The sequence below is a fragment of the Onychostruthus taczanowskii genome, unplaced genomic scaffold (assembly GCF_017590055.1).
Source record: "Onychostruthus taczanowskii isolate IOZ18803 unplaced genomic scaffold, ASM1759005v1 scaffold63, whole genome shotgun sequence".
In the NCBI taxonomy this organism is placed as follows: domain Eukaryota; kingdom Metazoa; phylum Chordata; class Aves; order Passeriformes; family Passeridae; genus Onychostruthus; species Onychostruthus taczanowskii.
The window spans coordinates 1,718,324-1,732,285 of NW_024504012.1; the positions used below are offsets into that span (position 1 = coordinate 1,718,324).

The window sequence follows — 13,962 nt, forward strand, 5'->3', positions numbered from 1 at the left end:
GATGTCAGGACAGCAGGCAGCCAACGCAACCTGGACAGCCCTGCTGCTCCCCCGCTGGTCCCTTGTTTTTATTTCCTCACCTCTTATTTTTGTGTCCCCTTTGAAGGGACACTGAGGAACAGCTGCCATTTGCTCTTGCGTCCGTGGCTGCCGAACCTCAGCCGAGCCGCTGGGCTACAAACCAGCTTATGTGGCAGCCCCGGCACTGGCTGCTGGTGCCGCAGCTCTGCGGGAGGCGCTGTCCGGGAGCCTCCCCGGCCTTCCCCCCTCCCCAGCCGGGCTGGCCGGGCCGGGGCGGGGCCGGAGCCTCTGCTGCCCCCGGCCGTGGCTTTTCTCGCGTCCCCGCGGCTGCGACGGCGACAGGGAAGCCGCGTCTGGCCGGGGCCAGCACCGCCCGCGGCTGCTCCCCAGCAACGCCTCGGGAAGTGAGCTCAGCTCGGCTCCAGCGGACCGGGCCGGGCCCGCCCTGTTCCCGGGCCCCGCTCCGTTCCCGGATCCCGCTCCGTTCCCGGATCCCGCAGCGCTGCCATGGGCCAGGCCCGGCTCCCGGCCCCCCGCGGGCTCGGCTGCTTTGTGCTGGTGCTGCTGCTGCTCCTGGGCGGCTCGGGCAGCCCCGGGACAACGCCGCCGCCCCGGGCGCCCTGGGCGGAGGAGCAGGGAGCCGTCCCGGAGCGGGGGCCGTGGGGCAGGGTGAGGTACGAAGCCGTGAAGAAGCATTTGGGAGCTCTCTCCAAGCAGTATTGGCAGTACCTGGCGTGCAGGGTGTGGCAGGAGGGCTGCGAGGAGGAGGAGAAGCAGCAAGAAGAAGGAGAGGCCAGTCCCGTGCCAGGTAAGCGCCTTGCTCCGTTCTGTCCCTCTGCCGTGCCCGGGAAGGAGCAGCAGCTCCGGCCGCTGCTCTGGCCCCGGTTCCTGTGGCGCTGCCCTTCCTTCCCGAGGGCTCCTGCCCCGGGCATCTCCCTCCTTGGCACACCCCGGGATGAGGCTCTTGCACTTTCTGGGCCCTCGGAGCCGTCTCGAAGCAGCTGCTGCCGGTTCCGAGCCCACTGTCCTCCCACAGCCAGGGCTGCCCGCAGGGACATGGCCGAGTCCGTGCACCGGGAGAGGATTGCCGTAACAGGGCTCAGCTGAGCCCAAAATGTAAAAATGCCTTTCCTGGAACCTCTCTGCTCATTCTGCTCCTGTTTCCAGGCTGGGGCTTTCCTCTGGTGGGCCAAGATTACCTGGAGATCCTCTCTGCCTGGTACTGCAGCTTCGGCAAGTGCTGTGAGACAGGAGACTGCAGGATAATCAACAACATCACAGGTAGGGGCTGTGCTGCTTGTGTGCCTTGTTTTGAGGCTTTTTTCCTGTTGAAGTGTATTCTAGAAAGTGATGTTAGTAAAGGCCTTTTCTGAGTGGGGTGCTGAGCTGTGGGAGGGTGAGAGGCTGAGCTCAGTCCTGTCCCATTTGAAGTTCTGAGACCAAAGAGAGTTTGTTCCTTAGGGCGCAGCATGTTTCTTACTGCTCCAGCTTGCCACGAGCCCTGCCTGCATCCCATAGCTTCCAGGGACATGCAGTGGGATCCAAACTGGCCCAGGACCCTGCCCTGGGTCAGGAGGGCACACTTACCTGGTGTAAGCCATGAGTAGGTGTCTTTGTGTTTGGCCGTCCCTGAGACTCCTGGTATGCAAACCCTGTGCTGGGAGCTTGGGAGGGCCTTGGGGCATCGCTGCTCTCTGCAGCTGCCAAGCATCTCTGCCTTTTCCTAAAGGAAAAAAGGAGTCATTGGAAGATTTGTGTCTTTTTGGGGCCAGAGGCTGATGTAGGCAGGGCCTGTGGCTTTAATGCCACTTCACAGTGCTCTTGGCCAGGCAGCTCTGCCACGTTTTCTCCTGTTGCTCCCACCTGTGCTGGCAGGCGGAGGCTGAGCTCGTGCTCTCTCTGTGCAGGGCTGGAGGCAGACCTCAGTGGGCAGCTCCACGGGCAGCACTTGGCCCAGGCCGTGGTGCTGCGGGCGCTGCGGGGATTCCTGCAGAGCCCACGGCCCCGCAAGGCTCTGGTGCTGTCCTTCCATGGCTGGTCTGGCACAGGGAAGAACTTTGTGGCTCGGATGGTGGCCAGTCACCTGTACCGGGACGGGCTGAGGAGTGACTGTGTCAGGGTGTTCGTCTCCCTCCTCCACTTCCCACATCACAACTACGTGGACTCCTACAAGGTGAGAGCCAGCAGCACGGGATGCTCCGTGGGCTGGGCTGGGCTGGAGTTCATGTCCTTCCCAGCAGCCTGTGTGGGGCTGTGCCTTGGGTTTGTGGGTGAAACTGGATCCCCCAGCACTGGCTGGTTTCTGCTGAGCAGTGCCTGCACAGCCTCAGGGCATCCCCTCTGTCCCACTCAGCCCCTGAGGTCAGTACAAGAAGTTTGGGACACACCAAAGAGCTGAGTCCTAATGCCAAAGGGATATTCTGTGTCGTTTACAGCCATGCTCAGGAATAAAAGCTGCAGGGAGGGGGTTTGGGGGCAGGAAGCCATTGCTCAGAGACGGGCTGGGCATCAGTCTGTTTGTGGCAGGGTGGGTGGCTGCCGTTGCACCACTTGATGTCTTTCTTTACTCTTTCCTTCACTTACTAAACTAATCTGTCTCGCCTCACTCATTTTCCTGCCTTTGCTCTTCCTGTTCTCTGCCCTGTCCTGCTGGGTGGCAGGGGATGGAGCAGCTGTGGTGCTTGGCTGGGTGATGCCAGGGCATCCCAGGGGCTCCTGACTGCTCTCCCTGCTGCTGCCCAGGCCCAGCTGCAGAGGCAGATCAGCGAGACCCTGCAGCGCTGCAGGCAGGCCCTGCTCATCTTCGACGAGGCCGAGAAGCTGCACTCCAGCCTCCTGGACGCCATCAAGCCCTTCGTGGCTCAGCGCGACAGCAAGGGCCAGGCAGACCAGCAGAGATCCATCTTCCTCTTCCTCAGGTGATTTCTGGTCACCAGTAATGGTGTTTGTCCCCAGAGGTGTGTGATGCAAGGGGCTGAGGTGGCAGGGGAGGGCACAGGTACCTTGTTCCCTCGTGGTGGTTGCCTCCATGTTCAGTTTTACCTGAACATGCTGGGCATCCTCCCTGGGAACAGGGCATCTGCAGGAGGAGCTGAGGTCCAGCTGGGTTGGGACACCTGAGCCAGAGTCTAGACTTGGAGGCAAGGAAGCACAGTCAGTTAACACAGTGCCACCCTGCTCAGCTGGGCAGACGTCACACTCCAGGGAGCAGAGCTGGGCCTGAAGGTCTTGGTGGGAAGTTAGGAGCATTGTTAGGAGCTGGGGAATTCCCACTGTGGCTGCAGACTGAGGTGATGTGAGGCTGATCCTGGCATTAGCAGAGCCTGCTTTAGCTGGTTCCTTTCCCAGCAAGTGCACCCCAGCAGTGTCTCTGTGTGGGATGCAGCTGGAGGGAGAAATGGGACATCTCAGAACCAGGATGTGAGGCAGGCACCTGACTGAAGTGCTCCTAAAGAGTGAGAGATCAGCATCTTGAGTCCCCTTCAGTTTGGGAATTGCAGCCTTGAGCAATGGCAGGAGCTGTTCCTGGTGGTTGGGGGTGAGCAGAGCATTCCTCCTCCACCTCCCACCATCCAGGCAAGTGTTCCAACCTCCAAGCTTGGTGCTTCCCTCAGAGAGGTTTCCCTGCCTGTGTGCCCTGTGGAACTCCCCACACTCTGGTGCCACCTGTGAGGAAGGGGCAGGTCCTGCCCTGCCTGGACGTGCTGGCAGGGGCTGGCCTGGTGTCCTCCTGGCGAGCCATGAAGGTCAGGAAAGGATCCTGTGTCAGCAAGCAGAGGGGAGCAGGGTGCCTTGGTCTGCAGCAGTGTCATCGCAGGGGTTTCGTCACTCCCGGTGGCAGTGTGACACTGACCTGCTTTAGGAGGGATGGCTCTGCCCCAGGGCTCTGTGGACACTGGCACAGTCCTGCAGATGGGGTAGGGCTGTCTGTCTGTCCAGCCAAAAGGGGCTCTTTGGGTTGGGAGGAGGATCAGGACAAGCTGTTTTCTCACTGATAGTGGGTGAGGGCATGGTGGGAAACTCTGGTGGCTTTTTAATTTTCCTTGCCTTCTATTCGGTGTCCAGAGCCTCTGAGATGAGGATGGGGTGCAAGTTCTGTGCCTCCCTGCCTCCCACCCACACAAGCTCTGCATCCAGCTGGTTCCCATTCACTGGGACACTCGGGGCTGGGGGCAAGCCCCTCACCAGCGCTTGGGGAGGGGGGACACTTTTCCTGGATCTGCTTTCCAGGGTGAAGGGCTGTCCTGGGACCCTCAACAGCTGCCAGGACCTTGCAAACCCCACCACAGAGCTGCCCCCATGGGTGTCCAGAGGAGCCCTTAGGTGGGAGCTGTGTTGCTGCTTTGTCCCATGGGCAGAGGATGCTGTGCCAAGTCCTGGGCTGCCACCTGAATCCCTGCCCTGGACCTTTACTTCCAGTGGGACCCCTGCCACGTGCTCTGCCCTTTAACCTGGACTTTGTGGTGGCTTGTTCAGCGTTTGGTGTGGAGCCAAGTGTCACCTGAGAGGTTAATGGCTTCCCAAGCCAGGACTGGGGACTGAGGGAGACGGAGAATTCTGCTGCCCCTGGCAGGATGGCAGACAGCTGCATGGATGCCTGTGGAAAGGGGCTCTTTGGGAAGAAGGCTGGCTCTCCATGTGCTGATCCTAGACAGCAAATCCTCTGTTGCCAACAGAACTGCTGGGGCCTGTCTGCAGGGAAGGTGCTGGCAGCTCTCAGCAGCTCAGCTCTGGGGGAAATCTTGAGCGAATTCCCTCTGTGTCCACAGCAATCTTGGTGGCAACACCATCAATGAGGTGGCCCTGGACTTCTGGCGAGCCGGCCGGGCACGGGAGGAGATCTCCTTGGAGCTCCTGGAGCAGCGGCTGCGGCGGGAGCTGCAGGAGGCTGCAGGTAAGAGCTGCGCTTGCATCAGGGGCAGGCTGCCTGCAAGGCTGCCCCTGTGCCACCCAGGGCTGTGCCTGGGGGACCGGCCCTGGCTCCAGCCCAGCCCGGGGCTGTTGGCAGTGAGAGCCCCATCCGTGGTGCCTGTGAGCCAAGAGGCCTTCAGGCCCCCTTCAGCCCCGAAAATGGCTGGGGACAAGAGGCAGCTCAACCTCACAGGGCAGAACTGAAGCTTCTCTGGGGCTCCAGGCATCTCTTGGTGTGACTCCTAGAGGTGCTCTGTGCTCGGAGTGCTGAGCAGCTCTGCACAAGTGGGTCCCACTGGATAAGCCCCCCGGAGCCAAGCCTGGTCTCACTGAGGGACGATGCTCTCAGGTGAAGCTTCTGAGTTTGCCTTTCCTGTGCTCTGCTCCAGAGAACAGTTATGCCCACAGCCAGCTGCTCAGAGAGAACCTGATCGATTTCCTGGTGCCCTTCCTGCCTCTGGAGTATCACCATGTGAAGCTCTGTGCTCGGGACGCCTTCCTGGCCCGTGGCCTTCCCTACACCGAGGCAACGCTGGACCAGGTGGCCCAGATGATGGTGTTTGTCCCCAAAGAGGAGAAGCTTTTCTCTGCACAGGGCTGCAAATCCGTGCCCCAGCGCATCAATTATTTCATTCCTTGAACACCAGGGGGACCAGACGTGTGCTGAAGGTGTTCTGCACTCCGGGAGCTGCTCCCTTCACACAGGGTCAGAGGCAGATGACCCAGCCAGGCACTTGCACAGGGACTTAAGAGAGGCTTAAGCCCCCGTTACTCCCAGAGCTGTTGCAGGGAAGGAGGTGCATCCCTTACTCCTGGGATGTGGGGACAGCCTGTGCTTGGCTGCTTTTGGAGCCTGTCTGGTGTTCTAAGTCCCTTCTTTTAGCTGGAGGGGTGATGTGGTTCTGCTGGCAGGTGCTGTTCCATATGAGTGGGGACTGGGAATGTCCAAGTCCTTGTTTTGTTGCTGTGTGGTGAAGGGAGGCCTTGGACAGGCTGGTCCTGTTGAGACAGTGTGGCCAAAGACACATCCCTGCCCCCAATTTTCTGTCAATTTACAAGACCACATAGAACTGCTTTGCTGGAGTTGAGGTTTTCCCCTCTGTTGCTCTCTTGCCTTTTTAAGGTGTCTGCTGCTCAGGGACACGTGCCAGAATTGTAGTCTGTGCAGGGAGAGAAGAAGGACTGAATAATCTCCTCTGGAGATGCCAAATCCATAGCTCTCACCTTGGAGTGTCCACCTCTCACTGATGTCTTCCGTTGTATGGAAGCAGCTGCGGGGGTGAGGGGAACTTCTGCTGCAATTATTTTACTAAGCAGGTTGGTGCAGAGCCCGTTTCCTTCACTGCAAAACCAAAACGGGGAGAGAACTCCTCTGCCCAAGGGCAAAGGGCAGGTGAGGAGGATGGTGGCTGAAGCATCAGGCTGCAGCTGCACGTGAGTTTTCATGGATGCAGTAAAAGTAAAAGCTTGGGTTTTTTCCTTCCTTTTTTTGTTTTTCTCTTCAGTACATTTCACGCTGTGGCTTTTTGGCTGGTATCAGCATTATTGTTATTATTATTGTTACAAGGGGCTGTTTGCTGTCTGGGTACTCGCCAGGTGATAAGTGTGTTGCAGCAGCTCCAAAAAATTTCATCAGTGTTACAGGAATCACTCTGTGACCTCTGGGTCAAAACTCCCTTCCAACAGGGCTGTGCTGGCGAGCAGTGAAACAGCCCCTGCCAAGGACAGGGCTTGGCTTCCCAGCCACCCCCACGGGGACCTTTGCTCTATTTTAAGCTCTGACCCATTTTGCAGTGCCAGTGATGAGCAGTGTGACCTCTGGCAAAGATTGACCAGACAGACACATCTGAGCCCTGCAGACCCCGAGTCCCTGCTGGCTCCGTTACCTGAGGAGGCGTCGCAGTCCCAGCAGAGATGAGCCAGCTGCTCTCCCACTGCTCAGCCAGTGCAGGTGGCTTAACCCAGCCCTGTGGAATGGACCTTGGGGCTGTGCCAGCGTGGCTGATCAGGCATTTCTGAGACTTGGTTTATGGTTAATCTCAGGTGTCAGAAACCTGGGATGGGGGCGATGGCTCCCTCCAGCTGGGGAGGGAGCTGCTGCCTCACAGGACACAGCTCAGGCTGTGTTTGGTCACCTGGGCACAAAGTTCAGCAAGCTGTGTGCTGAAGGGTAGGAGCCCAAAGGCTGTGTGTGTAAGCCAGGAGCACCTGGGATGTTTTCTGAATGTCAGGAAGTGTTCAGCTGGGTTAGGCTGGCACAGGCTGGGTGGCAGGAGGTCGCTGGGGACTGGTTTGAGGTGGACAAGGAGCAGCTCTGGCCGAGGGCGGTGCTGGTGACGCTGACAAGGGCGAGGCCAGGGCTGTGTCACACCTGGGTGAGCTCTGGTCAGCCCCACGACAGCAACAGCTGCTCTCTGACCACGCCAGGGCAACAGTTTGGTTCTAAATAGATGCTGCATAAATAAAGATATTGCTTTTTCTGCAACCTGGTGGAATTAAATTATTTCTCTTTTAAACAATTTTTTCTACCCAAATGAAAGAGCTTCTGGTTAGAACTCAGCAGCTTCATATATTCATTAAGGAGGGAAAAAAAACCCCAGCATCTACTCGAGTGGTTTTTGCCAATAAAATATTGCAACCTTTATTTAAAACAAAATGCAAATTGGCAAAACTTTGTGGAACGACAGGCAAAGAGGCTCTTCCAAGAGCCTTATTTACATCAAGTTTAACACTGTTCGCAGTTCACAGTCAGACGATAGTGAGAGAATTAAATTAGAAAAACAACCAAAATATATTACAATAACAATTAAAAAACAAAACAGTTGACAACACTGCTAAGAGTGATTGGTGATTAACGTGATTCATTTCAATCCATTCCTGCCCTCAACGAGTTCCCTACCAATACAAACAGTGCCGTGTGAGCCGAGCAGGCTCCAGCCACCTCCCGTGCACAACAGACACATGGGGAAGAACGAGCTCCTTTGGTACAGACATTGCTTAGCCTGGAGCTGTGAGAAACAACTCGGTGTCCCAGAACCTCCTGGAGCTGCTACCAGACAATGGCCTGCGGGCTTGCTTCCACACTCCAGGGTCGTGCAGCACCACCCCAGCAGCCTCCACAGCTGCAGCTCCCTTCAGTGTCCCTGCCGGCTCCTGGTGAGCAGCAGGGCTGAGCTGAGTGTTTCACTGTGGAACCACCATCCTGTGGAGTCCCTGGTGCCTGTCAGTGCCCTGGATGCCCCGGAGGAAAAGCCTGCCTCAGGTAAGTGGTAGGACACGAGGGTTGGGATTGCAGTGTAGCCCACCCACACCTCTGCCTGCTGGCGAGGGGCTGCTCTGTCTCCACTGTGGGGTTTGGCTCCCTGTGCCCCCAACTCCTCCAAAGCACCCTGACAGATGTCAACACTCGTGTTTGGCTGTCTCACGCACACAGGGCCAGGGGCACCCAGGAGAACTCCTGAGGAGGACAAGCACAGCCTCCTCTCTCTCTCTCCCTGCTGTGTTCAGCAACGCTGCTCCCTTCCATCCCCCTTTCCCGCTGGCTGAACTTGGTGCAGCCCCAAGACCCAGACTCTCAGCTTCACCCCTGCCACACTAATGAAGAACCTGACTAAATCAAGTGCACCACTCTGGGGTTAGGAAGGGTGTGCAGTGCAGGAAGAAGAGAGAATTGCACCTGTGAGTCAGCCAATTCCCACAGGGGTAGGAAGAGAAAGTGCCCCCCTGAGCTCACTGTGCTTTTGTGCTTGGCAGTACCAGGCCGTGGGTGCCTTCCCCACGGCAAAGACAACTGCTTTGAACCCTGGCCCACAGCAGTGCAAGGGAGAAGAAACAACAGGACTTCTGCCTTGTCCCCTGCCCCAAACCATGGAGCTTGAAGTGCTCTTCACTGGGACAAATAATGGGGTGTCAGCACCCACACATTCCTTTGCACATGTGGTGCCAGGCTGAGAACAGAGAACAGGCCACAGTGGAGACCTTTAAGGCTGAAGAGAAAGGCAGACCTAGCTAAAGGGAGAGGGAATGGTAAAAGTTTTAGAAGCAGCAGTGGAAGAAGTACAACTGGATGGTAACTTACAGCAGAACCAGCCTTCCCAGATTCCTTCTGCTATCCTGCCAGAGGGCAGGGGAGCATTGCAGTTTGGGAATAAAACACTCTAGGGCAGCAGAAGTCCCAGCAATTCCACAGCCTTCAATTTAGGGGGAAAAAAACCTGTTCAGTCAGCACTACCTCTGCCACCTGCTGCCTGCCTGCTGTTAGGTGGTAGGTAGGGGCAGAGAAAACACTTCCCATGAGAGTGGCAACAGGCAAATCCCCAAATTCACTGGCACTTGTTTTTGCACCACAGGAGGGGTCAGAACTAAACACTCCTGTGTTGGGCACAGAGTCTCTGTGCTTGGAGATGCCCAAAAGCTGCCTGGACATGGCCTCACAGGCAACTCTTGGTGGCCCTGCTTGGGAAGAGTGTTTGGACCAGGTGACCTCCAAAGTTCCCTCCAACCTCAGCCATTCTGTGACTCTGGAAAAGCAGCTGGATGCTGCCCTGTCCCACTGCCCATCTCTGCTGCAGGGGCAAGGAGAAAATGGGGCACCTGAAAGGAAGTGGGGATGGCCCACAGTGTTCATTGGAACACAGCTCCTTTCTTCAGAAAGGGCTGCAAGAGGGGAGGTCTAGTAGTTAGAAATTCCATATTGCTATTCTACCACTTCTGCTGCAGCTTTTCTGGAAGACTGGCATTTAGGGGAAAAAAAAAAAAAAAAAAAAAAAAAGGTTTCAACAAAAATGCTCATCAGAATTGGGCTAAACTTTAAAATGTTCTGTTAAGATTCCTTTCCCCTGGAATTCCTTATGTTCCAGCCCATTTGTCCCAGGCTGAGCAGCAGTACAATCATGGAACCATGTGATGGTCTGCCAGGGTAAGCAAGACCTGCCCTTCTGCCCTGAAGAAAAGAGAGCCCTCCACCTTCTAAATGCTCCAGATTGTTTGACAGGCCATGTGAAGCAATGCCACAAGCCAGCTTCCCTTTGCAGGTCACCTGTCCCAAGGCAGTCAGTTTGGATGCACACCTTCCATGAAGATGACTGACAGAGATAAGGTAAACCACAAAAGCCCTCAGTAAAGTCTAGGAGATAAGGGGTTGGTACTCTGCCTGTGGAAGAGCCCTGGGACAGCCCCAGGGCTGCAGGGGATCAGGACTTGCCAGCACAAGGGGTTGCTTGGGTTCTTTTTCCCCCCAGCCCTTCACTTACTGGGCCACAGCAGCTCACTGGTCCATTGTACCTCACATGCTGCTCCTCTGCTCTCCCTCCACACACCCTGAAACAACTTTGCTTAGCTCAGACCAGTAATGAAATGAGGATTCTCAGCCCATTTCTAAAGATTTTTTCAGGCCTGTCTCGCTATGCTCTGTGGAAAAAACAGGGACACTTGCTGAGACACCCAGCCTGCCTCCAAGCACCAGCACGTGCTTCTAGACAGATACAAGGTGCCCATCTTCTAAAGTCACACCCATGCCACAGCTCCCCTCGAAATGCTCAGACTAAAAGCAGCACAGCCACACTTGAAAAACAAGTTTAGAAAGCATTTTAGCCAAAAAAAAATAAAGGCTTAAGGTGCAAAGCAAGTGAGATCCTCTACCAGCAGCAGTGTGAAGTGAGCAGCAGCATGCAGGTAAGGTGTATTTGGAGCCAGGTTTCAGGCCTGTTTCCGTTCCTCTCACAAACCAGCAACTGAGCTCTTCCTCCTTGCCAGTACATTTACACCTCGGGGAGTTGTGCATAGACAGATCAGCTTTTTGAGGCCACAACAGTCTGCAAACAGCACAAGGACCAAGGATGACAATGCCAACCACTCAGCTGCTCATTCTGGGGTTAATAGAAGGCATTAGAGACCCAGTGGAGCCGTTCAAGGCAGAGCCACAGCTTTTGTTGCCACGCCTCAGGCACAGCAGTGCACAGGTTATGTGCATGTTCCCTACACCACAGTGCAGGATTCTGGTCTAGCCTTTAAAATGGGAACAAATGCATGGAGATGCCTGTGGTGTTTCCTGTGTGCTGCCATGCTTTATCACCTTGGGCTGCAGAGAAGCTGGAAGCCTGTGGACAGGTAAACACCAGAACAAATCCGAGGGATCTGGCAGTGTGAAGGGTTAGGGGCAGGCGCAAGGAATCCTGCAGCTGTAAGGACAAGTGGTGAGCAGGCTGGGCTGTACGTTCTGGTTCTCCAGCTGGCCCTGCAGTGCTGTGACTGCTAAAGGAATGTGGAGAACAAGCCAGGGGGGCAGAGGCTCTGCCTCACCTACCATGGGTCCTCATGGTGACCACACTGAACTAGGGAGTCAACCCGGTAACAAGTTAAAAACAATCTAGAGCTTAAAAAAAGGAAGAACCCACCCACCCCAACAACAACACTGGCAAGTTGTGCAAGAGCCCCAAACTACTCAAAAATGACCATCAAGCAGCACCTGTGCTAGACCACTAGAAATAGGTATCAGCTGAGTGAAGGCAGTGTGGTGGGAAGGGGAATTCCAGTGGTAAGTCTGCCCAGCATCCCTGACGCTTCCAATACAACGACAATGAGAATGTGGTGGATGAGGTGGACAGGAGGGAAAAGGGACAGTTTCATATATTAACTAATCTTGCAGTTCTCATTACAGCAGCAACAGTGCTGTGGAAGTTAAGCCATCCAGACCAGTGCATCCACCTCCAGCAGCTCTGAATCCTGTCAGTGCATTAGACCTTTCCCCCAGCTGTACATGACCCCCTCTGGAGCTGCTCCGGCTGCTCCGCCCTTGGTACCAGCAGAGCCCCAGCGCCTTTCCTTGGCCCTGTCAGGACAGCAAAGCACAGGTCAGTGCAGCCAGGGTGGGATCTGTGCAGCCAGGCAGCTGCAGCCACCCCAGGGCTCCGGCTGTCGCCACCATCCTACCCAGAGGGAGAACCTGCCTTCGGTTCTCCTGCCTCTCCAGGGGAGGAGAAGGAACTTTCTTTTTCCCTTGCCATACCAAGCAGATCAGCCTGACTAGGTAGGGACAGATCCTTGACGTTCTGCCCCTTACAGCTTTAATCTACCCTCTCCATCCCCAATTTTTTGAGATGAACCTGTAAACGTGAGGAGAACTCAGTGATCTGAGGTACTTCACATACTCAAGTATCAGTCTTTCCTTTTGAAAGCATCAGTACAGAAAAACAGTCCCGCCCTCCCCGTGTGTGTTTCTCTTACCCAGATTGACAGTAGCTACCTTTGCACCACATCGCTGATTTCTTGGACACATGACAATAAGTTATTAAGGACGGGGTTCGCCCCGTGGACGCCAGCAGCTGTCGAGGACACCTGCAGCTCCTGCAGGCTGAGTTCCAGTTTGCTCACGGCTTCCCGGAAGGCGAATTTGTTGCGCGTGTGGGGGATGCAGTCCACGTAGCCTGAGCAGTAATCCAGCAGCTGGTGCCCCGTGTCCACCAGCTGGCTGTTGGGCGTGGGCTCGGCGATGGCGCTGGACAGGAGATCCGCGCACTCCAGCAGCGCCTCCTTGCTGATCTTGTCTGCGGGGATTTTCTCAGCCGCCTGCTTGGTCTTTCTCAGCGCTACCTTGGCGCCGGCCGTGCCGTTGGCCATTTTCACCGGGGAGGTGGAAGACGATGACAGAGGCACTTGGGGCGGAGGCATCACGGGCCTCCCAGATTTTCCACCAACAGGTGCTGCTGCTGCCTTCTTACTCCCTTCGTTGGATTCCAGTCCGTGCTGCGCTCCCGCCGCGCTGCTCAGCTCTTCTGCTGCGTCCGAGCAGGCAGCTGGCTGCTGGAGGAGCCGCATCACCGGTGGTGGAGGTGGAGCACACTTTGGTTTTACCCGTCTGGGCCGGTCCCTGTCGCCGGAAGAAGTGACCTGATGCTCAGATAAGAGCTTAAATTTATTACCCTGAGAGTCTGTGCCAATGAGCTGCACGTCTGCTGGAGTGTGTTTTAGAGTGGGTGAGATTAGGACTGGCACTTTGTGGTTATGAGTGGTTGGAAGTATTGCTGCAGCCTTTACCGGAGATGACCACCCCGGCCTCTCGCCATCCTCAAGGGCCCCTTGTCGTGGGCCACTGTTTTTTTCCTTGCCCTTAGGGGCTGCCACTAGCCCCGGACCCTCCTTTTCTTCCGACGCGGAGGGAGTTCGAAAAGGGAGTGCTGTGGCACCCCTTGGCAAGAGTTTTGCTTTTGGTCTCTCTCTGGTCAAAGCAGGGCCTTCTTCAAACCTTTTGGGAATCAGGTCACTGGCCCTCTCTGTGCTCTCATCGGGCTGGGAGGAGGTGGACACAGTCCGTTCCAGCTGAATTTTTGACCTCTGGGAATTTCTGGGAAGGGTCATTGCCATCCTATCCTGCTCTGGAAGCCCTGAGGACATGGAAGATGTAGAGTTTGACCTTGGAAAAGGCTTTGAAGCTTCTTCATTGCCAGTGGGTTTTCCTGCTCGTAAACCCAGCGTCTTTTTAATCAAGCGTGGCGTGAAGAAGCCAGTGATGCCCGACCACCCTCCACCAGTGCTCACACCCCCAGCACTGCTGGGCCCAGTGCCCTCCTCGCCGTAGAAGGTCCTCTGCACAAAGCCCCCTCCGTAGCACTTGGGGGGTGCCAGGCTCGTGTCCTGCTGCGCGGGAGCAAAGGAGAACCCGTCCACGTGCTGCAAGGAAGCGACAGAGGAAAAGTTACCCGTCAGCTCGTATTTCTTATGGGGCTGGTTCTCCATCTCCCGGAAGGAGCTGCTGCGCTTGGGAGGCGTGGGAGCATTCCTCTTCTTCATGAAGGAGCTGAAGAAGCCCCCTTTCCTGTCCCTGGTGAACGTGGTCTCTTTGGCATCCTCCAGGAGGCTGCTGGGGCTCTTGTCCCTCTGCTTGCGGGGCAGCGCGGGGGACCCGCCTGTCGGCTGTGTGCTTCTGATGAAACCTGGGCAGGAGAGACAGGTGTCAGTCTGGACAATCTATTTCCATTTCCACCTCCCTGTCCTGCACTGGGTTTTATAGGCCTGGTGTATTTACCTGCCCAG

General features: G+C 56.3%; 2 protein-coding genes across 4 annotated transcripts in view; one reads left to right on the forward strand and one right to left on the reverse strand.

Moving 5' to 3' along the window:
* Positions 1-306: 306 nt before the first annotated feature.
* On the forward strand, positions 307-7,417 carry TOR3A (torsin family 3 member A). The gene is made up of 6 exons (XM_041420000.1): positions 307-829; positions 1,189-1,302; positions 1,929-2,194; positions 2,764-2,939; positions 4,791-4,915; positions 5,322-7,417. The coding sequence occupies exons 1-6, from the start codon at positions 529-531 to the stop codon at positions 5,570-5,572; spliced, it is 1,233 nt and encodes a 410-aa protein (XP_041275934.1). The 5' UTR covers positions 307-528; the 3' UTR covers positions 5,573-7,417.
* Positions 7,418-7,544: 127 nt separating this feature from the next.
* The window catches only part of ABL2 (ABL proto-oncogene 2, non-receptor tyrosine kinase), a 44,789-nt gene continuing 38,371 nt past the window's right edge, over positions 7,545-13,962 (reverse strand). For all 3 annotated transcript variants that reach the window (XM_041419996.1, XM_041419997.1, XM_041419998.1), the window contains exon 11: positions 7,545-13,862. In XM_041419996.1, the coding sequence (XP_041275930.1) occupies positions 12,172-13,862 (1,691 nt within the window). In that variant the 3' untranslated portion in view covers positions 7,545-12,171. The remainder of the gene's footprint in view (positions 13,863-13,962) is intronic.